This window comes from Castanea sativa, chromosome 1 (assembly GCF_040712315.1).
Source record: "Castanea sativa cultivar Marrone di Chiusa Pesio chromosome 1, ASM4071231v1".
Classification (NCBI taxonomy): Eukaryota; Viridiplantae; Streptophyta; class Magnoliopsida; order Fagales; family Fagaceae; genus Castanea; species Castanea sativa.
The window spans coordinates 28549437-28564409 of record NC_134013.1 but is presented as its reverse complement, the minus strand read 5'-3'; the positions used below and the strand labels follow the sequence as shown (position 1 = coordinate 28564409).

Here is a 14973-nt window from a genome sequence, read left to right as displayed (position 1 = left end):
ACTATGATGCAATGGCAAACACCCTTTCCAAATAACAATAATATTCTAACAATTTCTTTAGTTGCCTGTTTCTAAAAGTATGTGAAAAACTAGCATCTCGAGTTTTAAAAACTCGAGATTTAATTAGAACTCGAGTTTCTAAAGCTCGAGTTTAGTGGTTTTTGCTCTCTTAGCTAGACAAAATTGCCACGTGGAGCCATGTAAAAATTGAGTTTATAAGACTCGAAATTGGCAGCATAAAAACAATTCAACAGCACTTTCAAATGGCTTATTACAAATTTGAGTTCAAAATCCTCAAACAAATCCACAGCACTTTCGCTCTGCCCGCAAACTCACTCACTCACAAGCAATCATTGCCCAGTGCTGAAGCAAAATCGTAGCCCATTGTCATTCACTTATTCACTCTCGAGCAACCATATTCTCAACTTCGTTCGTAGCCCACCGTGCCGAAGGTACTCTCTCTTTCTTTTCAATACTTTGTCGTTTTTGCTTCTTAGATTCCTCTGTCTCTCTCTCTCTCTCTCTCTCTTTCTCCAATTTTAGATTTTGGAATTTCATGATGTGACCTAGGGTTTTTCGTTTTTCAATTTCGGTTCTTTTCGGGTTTTTTTTGTGTTTTTTTTTTATTGGTGTTCTGAGAATTGTATGTTTTGGCAATGACATTAGTTTTTATGTGATTGTTAGAATTGAAAAAAAAAAAAATTTAATGTGGTATTTCAAGGAAACCCAAGTACCCATTTTTGGATTTGATTCAAAGATGGCATTTTGGAACTTTGATTCACTTTTGAGGCATGCTCTTTGCTGAAATATTGTTTACTAAGCTTATTGGTTGTGGATTAATTCAAACTATGCAAAGCTTGGGAATTGATCTTACACAATTTTGACCAAAACTATTAGGCTATTGGATGATTGGGTGACAATATTTGGTTAAAACCTTTTTTTACATTTCATTGGAAACTCTTTCCTTTTCTTAACTTTTCATTGGAAATGCTTGTTTGGGTTTTTTTTATTTTTTATTTTTTTATTTTTATGCTTGTTCATTTCTAATTATTATATTGTTCAGCTTTTTTTTTAAGACTAATTCATCTTGCTTGCGATCGATTATTCAAGTCTTTATCTATAAGATTTAGGACTTTTCTAATTATTTTATAGTTATCATAGGATTTGAAACCATGACACCTGCTTACCACCGGACCAATACATCAATGGGTTTTTAAGTATTGGTGGGATTCAAACAAGGTCCCTTGGTCGATTGCAAGAGACTTTACTAATTGAACTCTCTAGAATCTACAACTTTCCAATGTTTTTGATTAATTAAAATGAATGGTTGGTGAAGGGTACATATATTTACTATCTTTAATTGCTTGGACATTGCAGAATCTTGAAGTTTCTCTTTTTTCTTTTTTTTTTTGGACTGAAATTTTGTATTGAGTTTGTGGAATAAGGCAATGTGCCTTTTATCCATCTGGAACCTGGTTGATTAGTTGGTGTTTTCCCCCTTTTGTTTGTAGTTTTGCTGTTGTCATTTGGTTCTCCCTGGCTTGTTTCCAATTTGATTGTTTTCTCTTGGAATCCAATTTTTTTGTCTCTGTTCTTAAATTCCTTTTGATATGCGTTGATAGTTTCCTCAAACAAACTGCTGGGTTTTAATTTGCAGATTTGAGACTATTTTTTCTCTTTGATTAGAGGACTTATTGGTTAGTTAGCATGTTTACATAGAATTCTTAGTTTTTATTTATTTTCTTGGAGTGGACTTGTTGGTATCATTTTGTGGGATAAATTGTTCTGTGTGTGTTTTAGTTAGGATTGTGGTTGGTCAATGATCTTTTTTCTGATTCCATCTATTTCATTGTTTACAAATTTCATTCTTCTTGTTTCTTGTGTTCAATCTTAAATAATTCCAATTTCTTGTCAAGTTAAAATTTTGAAAGGTTTACTCTATCTATTATTTTGTACTCTTGAAACTGCCATTTTTAATTATCCTCTCTCCTATTTCTTTTTGTACCAATGTTTTTAGTGTGTGTGTGACAGATGTATGTTGCATGTTTCCTTGATTATGAGTGTTCTTGCCATGGTATTCTTCTGTAGTGAATAACAAATCAAATACAATTGGTATTGATGATAAGATTCTTGGTTCTCATAAAAGTCTTTACATTCAAGTCATAAGTTCTTGGGCTATGTTACCTATCAAAAAAAATTCTTGGTCTATGTATTGCACTTTTGTATTTGATTTCTAGTTAGGAATCTTCTTTAAGGTTTTTTAGAATAAAATGGCAACTTTTGGTTCTCTTTGTTAATATATATATATATATATATATATGTGTGTGTGTGTGTGTGTGTGTGTGTGTGTGTGTGTGTATTTTATCACATGATGTACTGCGTTATTTAGAGATGATACTTACCTAAAAGGCTAAAACAAATGAAAAATAAAAAAAATTCTAGCGATGGTATTAGAAGTTGAGACGAATTCTGATACGCTTTCTCTTTTTCCTTGAATTGTACATTTGTTGTTAGCTTGTCCAATTCAGATATTCTAGTCATTCATAAATAAGTGCTCTCTTTCATAATTCTTGCAATTATATTTTTGATTTGAACTTTATAAAAAAATAATCACGACTTCAATAAGTAGACCTAAACTTTAGTAGCCTGGTGGATGGATTAAGTTTGTGTTTCAAATTCATGAGCCCTTTGTTTTCCTTCAATAGTGGTAAAGTGGCTGGGTTCACTCATCTATGGATAAACTGAGAAACTACTTCTAAAAATTATAAAGTTTGCTCCTGGATCATGGTAGTGTTCATAAACACACAACTTCTACTAGGATTTCTTAAAAAGAGGTTTTTTGAACCTGACTGTGTGCTTTCACCTGTATTCATGGCTGCACTAGAGATAAGAAATAACTTAGGAAACCAATAACTTTTCATGTAGATAAATGTTGGCCAATAGTGGGAAATTTTGTCATGTCACAATGTGATAAGTGGATTGGATCATTGGAGATAGTGGGAATTGGTTTCCTAACTAGAAATTGCATGCTCCGGTTCCCTCCATGGTAGCCTTCTTTGAGTTGATGGTGGCTTTGATAAGATCTTGACTATTGTGGGATTCTTCCACTGGTGGTCCTAGGAATGATGACTCCAGTGATCTATCTTTTTGCATTTTTAATGCCTTATTTTTGCTTGACAGTTTTATATTGGTGTATGTGTTGATTACTTTCCATATACTTGGGGCTTGATCCTTACATTCATTCCTTTATTGATTTTTATTATCAAAAACTAAAAATAGGAAAGTGTAAGCTATGCTGAGTAGCTGGCTAGATACCTTGTTATAGTCATACAAGAAATATAAAGCAGCACTCATAAATAATGCTTACAGTCTAAAGATGTAGGAAGTTAGACGAAAAAGGTTGCTATACCTTAGAAAGCCTAAAAATGATATGTTTTGTGGGAAAAAGAAAAAAGAAGAAATACTGGGAAAAAGAAGAATTTTTTTCACACAACGAATATGATTGATTTAGGAAGTACATTTCCAAATGACAGGAAGAATGGAAAGTGTGGGTATAAACTTGTAAAAGTGAAAAAAGCAATTTGAGAGATTTGTACATGATTGTGTATCAGGAGCTTAATATGTGAGGTGATTTTCCAATACCAAAATAGTCTAGCAAACAAGCATTTTAAGAGCCATGCCTCGCAAATTTATTACCTATATCACAAGGATGCATTATAAAGAGTGAAATATTTGCACGCAAGATTCTTACTCTGTACCTTCGTGCTTTGCTTCAAGACCAAGTCAACATCTCATTTTTTCACTTATTTTATAAAATCGACACTAAACTTCCAAATAATTTAATAAATAATGCCAGAAACTTTATGTGTTCAACTGAATTACTTAAGATCCTTTGATATTTTTATGTTGTGTCATTCACCACCCTTTAAAGAACAATTTGTTGCTTGATTATTGTCTAAATAATTTGTATTGCTTCCCAAATTGGGATGGAAATCATCCAATGGTAAAAGTTTTTAATTGCTTTTAGCATGGAGATTGCTTGTATTATAGATTATGCCTTTATCTACTCCAAATGTCAATGGAGGAAAATAATGTGCTTTATGTAGGATTTGTTAATGGAGAAAAATAATGTGCTTTATGTAGGATCAACTGATTTCTTCAGTTCTTTGGAAATTATTATCCTTATGATTTTTTTTTCTTTTGTTTTTTTTATATTGTTTTAAATGATTTTTCTTCATGATTTAGCTGTGAAATTTCAAATCCATCTCTCATGTAGATATTTACATGTGTATGTGTGTGTGAGAGAGATATATAAAGACTCCTGGTCAAATCCATTAAAGCATATTACATGTGTATGTGTGTGTCAAAAAAGGGTAGAGAAATAAAGGATTCTACTTGTATTGAGGTATTATTTTAAAAAATAACTTACCAATTACATAGGAACAACAAAGATCAAGGCTGGATTGAATCCCCAATTATAGCAAAGTACTCTATTTAATCCTGAGTTATAGATGTACTTCTTCTTGCTTTCCATTCTTTTAGCATCATTTTTTAAATAATGCCAACAAGCTGCTCTTCAGTATAGATTTTCCTTGCATGTAGAATAGCATTCCTTTGCCCCCACACTATTAATGATCTCACAGTTGAGTATTTGAATGTTTGCAATATGGAGCCTCGGATTGATGACGAGCCACAGATCTTGCACCCTGGTCCACTTGATGAGTCATTGTTGACGCGACAACGATATCATTGATCAAAGGACATTTGGAATGGCGAGGTGAAATATCTAGTTCTAACAACTGCTTTAATTTTTACGTTGTCTTTGACTTTTAGTTAGCAAGTTCTTTCAAAGTTGTATTTGTAGTTGTAACAACCGCTATAATTTTTATGGATTTTGCAGGACCTGGGCCCACTTACGTGCCGTGGTCGCACTAAGGAGATGGCAAGCATTCAGATGGGAGATAATCGGGTGATTGACATTATCAAGTTGCTAAGGATGGAAGTATTGTTTAGGGCCCCTTCCAGAGAGATAGATCATTGCCTAATATCGGCCCTAGTTGAGTGATGGCGGCCGGAGACGCATACGTTCCATCTTCCATATGGTGAGATGTCAATCACCCTACAAGATGTGGAGGTCATTTTCGGACTTCCTATAGACAGTGAGGTCTTGGTTGGGCCGACTGCTGTGGTGGATGGGGATTGGCGAGATCTGTGCATGGAGTTGCTTGGTTTTACTCTAGCGAATGACAACAAAACTTTGGTGGGGCAAAGAATTCTCATCAGCCACCTTGTTGATGCCATTGTAGTGCCACTGCCTCATAACGCAATGGAGATGCAGATACACCAGTATACCCGGTGCTATATTTTAGCGCTGCTAGGGGATAAGCTTTTCATGGACAAGTCAGGAGATAGGGTGCATCTGATGTTCTTGGCAAACCTACATGACCTTCGTGATCTGCCACAGTATAGTTGGGGTAGTGGTTGCTTGGCCTGGTTGTACAGAGAGTTGTGTCGGGCAAGCGAGAAAGGGGCATCGCAGATTGGTGGGGTGTGCACATTGGTCCAGTATTGGGCATGGGCAAGGTTGCCATTCTTATGCCTGAGGATAGAGCCCCCACCTTGATGTGATTATGGCCCATGGCCATATGCTCCATTTGCATTTAAGTAAGTATTTTCCTAATATTTAGTGTGTTCTGCAATGTACTCTTCTTAGTAACTATAACATGGGTATTATCTTATCTTATGTTATTCACTCATAATTGTAGGTGGGTGCGGGTGCCAAACTCAAAGAGTAGGCCATCCGGCATGGCCTTGATCCACTATTGCGAGCAATTAGTTAGAATGCAGCCGGACCAAGTATGGTAAACAAAAATTTTGTTTGGTTATGTTAATTTTCCTTAAGAATATGATTGCTTCATCCTTTAACATATCTTCTGTTTTAATTTTTGTTTTTCCCTTTATCTATGTATTCTCCCTTGTTTCACATTCCTTGATGTTATGATAATTTTTTTTTTGTTTCTATTGTAGATTATGTGGCAGCCATACGAGGCAGACTTTGACCACCTTCCTGACTTTTGCGTTGCAGGGAGGGATACATGGAAGGCAAGGGTGCCACTTGTGTGTTTTTGCATAGTAGAGATATACCACCCAGATCGTGTCCTTCGTCAGTTTGGGTTGGCGCAAGAGCGGCCCGACCATGTTGCGTACGATGAAAGACTGCTTAGAATAGACTTGCGTGGGAAGGTGGAAAAGAATTGGAGGGAGGAGCATGGACCGTACATCCTTACATGGGATATGAGACAACAACGACTTTGTCATGCACCTCCTCAGACTGGTGAGATGCCTCGCGATCATGACTATTATCGTTGGTACCGTTCGGTCACTCGAAAGTATGTCGACTGCAATAACGCAAAATTAGATATATCGGTAATGTGTTCTAATTAGATATATCTTAGTTGAGTATTTGAGTAGATTAATAAGTACTATATTATCCATTCTACAATTGATATGTAAATGTCTCAAATATGATTGTACTGGTTCTTTCTCGGTTTCAGATTGAAAGCCATTTAACGCTGTTGGAGATGCTTCTTGTAGGCAGTCGAGCACACAACCATGTCCGACGCATCCTAAATGATCTAGCTGGGCTTGGTGGTGGTCTTGCAGCAAATGGGGAGGCAAACAATGGGCATGAAACTGAATCAGCAGCTACTGCAACCCCAAGCACAAGCGCAACACCCGTAAGTACACCGACCTGTGCTCGGCGTGCTACTACAGCTAGGGGCCGTGGTGGGCCTGCTACAGCAAGCCCAATCACAAGCGCAACTAGGGGCCATGGTCGGCTTGCTATAGCAAGCCGAAGCACAAGTGCAGCTAGGGGCCGTGGTCGGCCTGCTACAGCAAGCCGAAGCACAAGTGCAGCTAGGGGCCGTGGTCGGTGTGCAACAACCACTCAGGTTGTAAGTAGTCCTGAGATACCTGCACCCATCCTGCATGCATCTCTTCAGCCCGAGGTCCCTCCACCCATGGTAGATGCATCTCCTTAGCCCGAGGTCCCTTCACCCACCCCACCTTCGCAGCCCAGTTTCGATCTCGGTATTCATTCTTAGTTGACCCCTCCTATGCACCCCAAGACACCCTCAAACCCATCCACCAGCTCCAGTGCACCCACTTTGCCCATAGACCCACCCCGTACTGAACCCATGACAATGATCCCCACTCCTGGCCTTTACACAGAGCATCATTACCCACCTACCTCATCCTCATTTGACCCTCTAGGACCTCCAGTTGGGATTGACACTCTACAGCCAGATACTAATGTACCGGACGAGCATCCCCCTCATCATCCCTCACCCCCACGAGGTAGACCCCAACGTGCTAGAAGAGCTCCCACTTGTGGGACATGTGGACACAAAGGCAGCTCTATGGTACAATACCATTAATTACGATGTATAGGCCTATTTTGCAATTCACTTTTTCTAATGTCTTTGCAGCACGATGATGAGCCTAGGGATGATGCCCTGCAGCCTCCTCCCCCGCCCAAACATTACACAGGGGTTAAAAAATGCAAAATTGGTGAACCTTGAAAAGGAGGTTTGTTACAAAGGTATTGCTGGAGATTTATATTTGATCTTAATTGTGATATATTTCTATATCCTGGATTCTCCACATGTTTTGTATTTAATTGTGACTTACAGCAGTATTACTTGTGTAGGTGATGGCTAGCTTCTTATAGATGGAAGTTATGGCTTTGAAATGGTGAGATATCTTTTTTTTGATAAGTGAATTTTTTATATTGCAAGGAATACATAGTGAGTCCTCCTCATGCTTTAGACAAATCAAATAAAGAACCACAAAACAAAGCAGCCACCAATGGGTTTCCTTCTGTATTTGTGTTCTTAAATGTAGGATGATTTCATTTCTGCCAAAACAGCATCTCAAGCATCGTTTCTGGACTGAAATATCTGATGGAGCAAAATTGTTTTATTTATCTGGCCTAATTCATGGGAAGTAAGTAGCTCTTTAGAGCAATAGGCACTTTCATCCTTGACACTGTCTATGGTGACTTTGAAAAGGTTCATCCTTGACACTACTTTCATCGTTAGAGTCTATTGTTTCTTAGAGCAATAGGCACCTTTTTTTTTTTTTTTTTTTTTTAATTTCATTTTTTTTTTCATTAGTTTTGGGAGAACAGGGTTCTTTCTAACATCTGACATGTTTGTAGCTGCCCGTAGGAGGACTGATATGAATGCTCAACCCTTATAACTGGAATAGATGTTGTGTGTTCACTCTGTTTCTTGGTCTGTTGCAGAATCTGAGAGAAGGATTTGATGATGGAAATGTCAACTCTGAGGACTGTAGCAAATTCATAAATTATGAAACTCTCAAAAATTGGAAAGATGAAGAGCTTATTCAGAATATTCGTGATCGTTTTGTTACTGGTGACTGGGAAAAGGCTAAAAGCAGAAATAAATACCCAGAGGCCAACGCTGAAGATGATGACGACGCTGTCTATGGTGACTTTGAAGATTTAGAAGCAGGTGAGAAGAATGAGAGGCATCGAACAGATGATATTGGCAATGGTGCAGTCCAAATAGAAGATGACCCAGCAGCTGAGGAGCGAAGGCTTAAGAAGCTTGCCCTCCGTGCAAAATTTGATGCACAATATCCTTTTGAACTGTTTTATTTTCAGTATACTTTTTTATGTGATCCTATTGCCACCCCATCTTTTTTTTCCCTCTCTTTTCTTGGTTGCTCATGTGCCATAGATGGCAACTTAGGTCAGCAATCAAATTTTTTCTGTCCTATCTGCTGTTTTATGTGCAGAAGCAATATGAAATTGATTTTTATGACCTTAATTATGATCTACATTTAACGGATCTGAATCACCAGAAGAGGAAGTTGATACAAAGGACAGAGACAAAAATGAAAGTGTTTATTTGGTCATTTCTGGACTAAAATTTGAGGTATTTTTAGTCTGAGTTTAAAAAGATGAAGGGGTTTCTGTTCTTTGAAATGTTAGTTGTGCTTTTAGTCTCTTTGCTATGTGGTTGTGCAATGAGTAAGGAGTGTACAAACGTTCCTACTCAACTGTCATCACATAGTCTTCGATATGAGCTCCTTTCATCCAATAATGAAACATGAAAGGAAGAGATGTTTTCACACTACCATTTGATACCGACCGATGATTCTGCATGGTCTAATTTGCTACCAAGAAAGGTTTTGAGGGAAGAAGATGAATACAGTTGGGCAATGATGTATCGGAAAATGAAAAATCAAGGTGGCTTTAAGTTTTCTGGAGATTTTCTTAAGGAAGTTTCGTTGCATGATGTGAGATTGGACTCAAATTCAATGCATGGAAGAGCACAGCAGACAAATTTGGAATACCTATTGCTGTTGGATAAGGATAGCTTGGTTTGGAGCTTTAGGAAGACAGCTGGATTGCCGACACCTGGCAATGCATATGGGGGCTGGGAGAAACCAGATTGTGAGCTTCGGGGCCATTTTGTAGGTTAGTTTAGTTTATTAATCTTGTCAATCATGACTTCTGTACTTCCTGTTCTGTTTATTTAATCATATTGTATTCTTGTTTTCTATGCAAAGCCATTGAGTCTTTCTTAGATTCTCTCTTTCCTGCATGAATAAAATAATTAGATGACCATAAATGCAAGGAAGTTCAAGAAAGAAATCAAAAAAGTCTAAAAAGTGCAATGACTGAACATCACTTTACTCAGGTCACCCTGTTTAGTTTCATTTTTTTCCTTTTTCTGATACAATATCACATATGAGTTCATTTCATTCGACAGTTTAGACAATATTGTTTTTATATTCTTAGTTCCTCTATATCCCTGTTCATGAGCATCAGTCTTCTAAACTGCTTTCAACCAAGTGGAATGATGTTTAAGTCAATTTTAGGCTTGAAATTTAGTCACTATGGTTATACTGATTAGCAAGTTCTGTTTTCTTGAAGGACATTGCTTGAGTGCATCAGCACTAATGTGGGCTAGCACTCACAATGATGCTCTCAAACAGAAAATGTCAGCAGTAGTATCCGCTTTATCTGAATGTCAGGAGAAAATGGGTACAGGATACCTTTCTGCTTTCCCGTCTGAGCAATTTGATCGTTTTGAAGCTATAAAACCTGTTTGGGCTCCATATTACACTATCCACAAGGTAGATCCTACTTCAATTTTTCTACAAGATGGATTTGATTTATTTGGCCACAACAAGCTATGCAATTAGCTTTGAACTTCTATACTTTGACAGATCTTAGCTGGCCTACTTGATCAACATACACTTGCTGGTAATCCTCAAGATTTAAAAATGGTGATATGGATGGTCGATTATTTTTACAACCGTGTTCAGAATGTGATATCAAAGCACAGTTTAGAAAGGCACTATCTGTCACTTAATGAAGAAACTGGTGGCATGAATGATGTCCTTTACAAGTTATACGCCATAACGGTATGTGAACTAATCTAAATGGTTCTGTAGCTCCTCACCTTGATACTTCAATTTACTCTAGTGATACTAATCGTTTCCTGAACTGGGTTGACATATTTATCTGCAGAAGTGACCAGATTGGTAAGCAATTGAAACTTAATAGTGTGCTATTCCAGAAGTCTTGTTCAATCATATGTACCTTATGCCTTTATTCAGTACTAATTAAAAAAATTATGAAACCATATGAATTTGCAATTGTTATAGAATCTGGTTTTATTTTATTTTATTTTATTACAAACAATCCTGAGCCTTTGGATATTTAGCATCATTACATGAGAAGCAAGCCTTATATGCTTTGAATGGTGGTAAGTGGTAACATGTTTTAGTCGATTATGTTTTCTAAAGTTTTTGGCACAATGTTGTTACTGTAGGTCTGCAAGGTACTCGTATCATTGTGAACTTTGGGTTTTGATGTAAGCCTTTCATATTACTATGTGCAGGGAGATCCAAAGCATTTGGTGTTGGCTCACCTTTTTGACAAACCATGCTTTCTAGGAATACTTGCAGTAGAGGTAAGCATTATTTTCTGTTCACTGACTCTAGGTTGATTTTTTGGATTTTCAAAGATTTCTCTCTCTCTCTCTCTCTCTCTCTCTCTGTGTGGTAAACATTAGACAGACAAGTAATCACTTTTCCTTTGTAGGAAACAAAGTAGTGTTCCCTACCTTTCAAACTGTTGCTTTTGTACCGAAAGGACTGAAAGTCTGAAACACTAGTAGGAACACTCTGAACTTTGAATTTGTCATTAGTGGAGTTGTTCTTACTAGGTTTTGGCATATAACATTTCCGATCAGGAAGCCGAGACTTTGTTACCTTGGGGAAAGCTATCTCTGATACAAATGGCATGTACATAATGCATGAATAGTTAGATATAGGATTTAGATTGAGAGTAGTAATCAGTGACCTTGTGGTCTAATGGCACTACTGTTGCTTGCCTTGTGGTTTGTTAGTACTCTATTTTAACGTAAAACCATTAAACTTGTCTATTAACTCTTAATTATTACAGGCAAAAGCCTATTCTTGTCAATAGCTTATTAATGGTTATAAAAAAGGAACAAGAAAAAAAAAAGTAGATTCAATTTTATGTATGCTCCAAATATCCAATTAATAGGATCAAGGGTGTCACTGAAATTGGAGGGTTTTCTGCCTGAGCTTTCCTTGGTTCCACTTCTACCTTATTTCATAGCAATATAGAGTCAACCATCCCTGGCCTGTGCAGCTGAACAACAGTAATCAGAAATAGTTTGTGATTTCTTGCCTACTATTGGTTTTCCTTCTGGACATCAGTAGCACATATGGTGCTCAATTTTGTGTCTTTATACCTATTTGGTAATGCAAAAAGTACTTTTAATATCTGATAAGAAATGCCAAAGGATGGTAAATTTACCGATGAATTACTGAATACATTCTTCTTTTCTCAAAATAAGGTATTGATTTTATAGTAACTTTACATATACAGTTTTCAGGGTTTTTCTTTTTCTTGAATTAATTCATATTCAAGTTTCCATGTTTTCAATTCTGATTTTCATACTTACAATTGTTTCACAATTTTTTTTTTCTTTTTCTTTTAGGCTGATGACATATCTGGTTTTCATGCCAATACACACATCCCAATTGTTATAGGATCTCAAAAGCAGTATGAAATCACTGGTGATCCACTTTATAAGGTAACTTCTTTAATAAATTATAAATCCTTGGAACAGTAATACTCAGTAAAGCCTGGCTTCATTTATGCTTAATCATGATATGCTTTTCACCTTCCCTATTCAGTAGCACCTCTGTTGTTGGAAGATTTTCATCTTTTAATTGCTATATAGGGTTAGTTTTTGTTTATCTGAACGTTTATATGATACAAATGTGTCATGAACTAATCTCCAAATATTTGTAATGCTTGTTCAAAAATATGGTTTTCCAGGCAATGGGGACGTACTTTATGGAAATTGTTAACTCTTCTCACAGCTATGCAACAGGAGGCACGTCAGTTAGTGAGTTCTGGTAATAATAGTGATTCATCTATCAATTCTTTCCCTTTACCTGAGTATCTCTGTGTGCTACACTGAGTAAATACAAACAGTTGAAACCTTGTGTCCATTTGTTCACATGATATTTGCTAGTTTTTTTTTTTTGGGGGGGGGGGGGGGGGGTTAAATCAGCCATTCTTCCAAAAGCTTAAACTATTAGGAGATGATGGATAATTATTTAACCACATAATTCTAACACTCCCCCTCACATGTGGGCACAAACTTCCTTTTAATAGGTGAGACCCAACATGTGGGATTTTAAATGGGAGTTAGAGTGAAAGAGATAGGAATCGAACCCAGGACCTTTTGTTTTAATACCATATTAAATTACCAATTCTCCCAAAAGCTTAAGCTATTAGGAGATGGTGAGTTTAATCATTTAATCACATAATTCTAATATATTTCACTCTTTTCTGATTGTGTTTCACTTTGATCCCTTGCCCCTGGCAGGTCAGACCCAAAGCGATTGGCAAGCACTCTACAGACAGAGAATGAAGAATCATGCAGAACTTATAACATGCTGAAGGTATGCTTTTTCCCCCCTCTAGGGTCTTGATGAAATTTTTCATTGGTTTTTCTGTTGAAAGTTTATTTGAGCAGTAGTGAATCTAAATAATTGCATCTCATTTCACATTTGTGATTGCGTATGGCCCTCAATTTTGTGATATATATTACCATGGTAACTGGGAATATGCATGGATTACCATGTCTTACTAATTCTGTAGGTCTCGTGCCACCTTTTTACGTGGACCAAGGAAATGGCATACGCGGACTATTACGAGCGTGCCCTGACAAATGGTGTGCTAGGTATTCAAAAAGGAACAGAGCCTGTAGTGATGATTTACATGCTTCCACAAGGTCATGGTGTTTCCAAGGCCAGTGGCTACCATGGATGGGGAACGAAAAATGATTCCTTTTGGTGTTGCTATGGTACAGGTGTGAATTGATTGTCAATTTTGAACTTATTGATTTAAGAATAGAAGTCCAAGGAGTTTTTCTTCAATTTGTGTCAATCTTAACTTCTTTCATCCGACGTTTTGCTTTTTCATATGGTAGTTTTCCTGTTGAACAAGTTGATCTGGTTTTCTATCTCTTTGGTGAAAGTTCCCTGGTAACCATTGATGTTGTATCTCTTTAGCACTTTATCCATTTTGACAAGTGTTTTCTTCCTGCTGCTTCCGTAGGAATCGAATCATTCTCAAAGTTAGGAGATTCCATATATTTTGAAGAGGAAGGAGAAGTTCCTAGTCTTTACATCATACGGTATATATCAAGCTCACTTGATTGGAAATCTGGACGAATTTCGCTCAATTAGGAAGTTAATGCTGTTAGTTCATGGGATCCTTACCTCAGAGTGACATTGACACCTACTTTGAAGGAGGTACTGTTATGGTTATGATTTTCTTATAAGCCAAATAGAAGTTAGTTTGCTCTTTGATTATTGTAATCAAGATGTCACTGCTGACTATATTTTCTTTGGACTTCACTTACTAAGACATGAATACTCAAAATTGCTAATTACCAAGAATAAACATGAGTCCTTTTTATATCACACTATATCTATGTTTTTTTTTTAAATGTAAATGCCCTCCATAGGTAAGGTTCGATTTGGTGGGAGTAAAACCTAGATCTAAAGACAGTTCTGGGAAACTTTATGCATACACACATAGACACCAGCCACGTTTCCTAGCACTTATGCATCTGTGCCTTGGAGACAACCATTCAGCTTGACCAGTGACAATTGGTTTTGAGTATAGGATAAAGTATTACAAAGAGTCGCATGAAGTAGTCTTTTTTAAATAAATTTTTTCTTACTTATCAAAAAAAAAAAAAAAAGACAAACAAACAAACAAAGAGTACTAAATGTAATCATCACTTATACTGTATCAAAAGTGAGCTTTCAACCATCTGATCTAAGAGCTTAGGTAAGAGCCTGTAGACTGAAAAAAACAGAATGTTTCAATGTACTAAGTAGGATAGCCAGGATCCTATGTGCTGCACATGGTACTTAGGTATAAATTATTGCAAAAAAATATTTCTATTTGCGAAGGATAATCCAGCTACAACTGAGAGGATTCAAGCTGAATATTTTTCCTTTTTATGCTCTGATATATATTAGATCGAGAGGAACAGAAATGGTCATTTTTACTATGTCTAGTCTAACCTCTCTAACCCCAACTAGATGTAAGGTGTTTTTTTTTGGGGGGGGGGGGGGGGGGGGGGCGGTGTGGGGGGAAGAGGGCTTGATAGATGTGAGATTAAATCTTTCTTTTTGTTTTCTCTAGTCTTATCTCCAGTCAAAAGGAATCATTACATCCAAGGCTATAACTGGCTTTTATACTGGATCTGATATGCAAGGAGCAACCCAATCATCTAATTTGAACTTGCGGATACCTAGTTGGACACATATAGATCGAGCGAAAGCATCACTAAATGACCAGAGTTTAAACCT

At 36.9% G+C, this 14973-nt stretch overlaps 1 protein-coding gene across 3 annotated transcripts; it reads left to right on the top strand.

The window, feature by feature from the left end:
• Nucleotides 1–7832: 7832 nt before the first annotated feature.
• Nucleotides 7833–14941, top strand: LOC142606924 (uncharacterized). 3 transcript variants are annotated; one of them, XR_012839199.1, is made up of 11 exons: nucleotides 7833–8072; nucleotides 8309–9508; nucleotides 9968–10170; nucleotides 10264–10461; nucleotides 10941–11012; nucleotides 12072–12167; nucleotides 12416–12495; nucleotides 12972–13047; nucleotides 13247–13457; nucleotides 13706–13902; nucleotides 14807–14941. XR_012839199.1 is itself a non-coding variant. In XM_075778307.1 (10 exons), the coding sequence occupies exons 2-10, from the start codon at nucleotides 9151–9153 to the stop codon at nucleotides 13834–13836; spliced, it is 1425 nt and encodes a 474-aa protein (XP_075634422.1). In that variant the 5' UTR covers nucleotides 7833–8072; nucleotides 8309–9150; the 3' UTR covers nucleotides 13837–14404. The 3 variants fall into 3 exon arrangements, 1 of the variants encoding a protein (XP_075634422.1); XM_075778307.1 differs by lacking the exon at nucleotides 14807–14941 and having other exon boundaries at nucleotides 13706–14404; XR_012839201.1 differs by lacking the exons at nucleotides 7833–8072; nucleotides 8309–9508 and adding an exon at nucleotides 9709–9731.
• The last annotated feature ends 32 nt before the right edge of the window (nucleotides 14942–14973 follow it).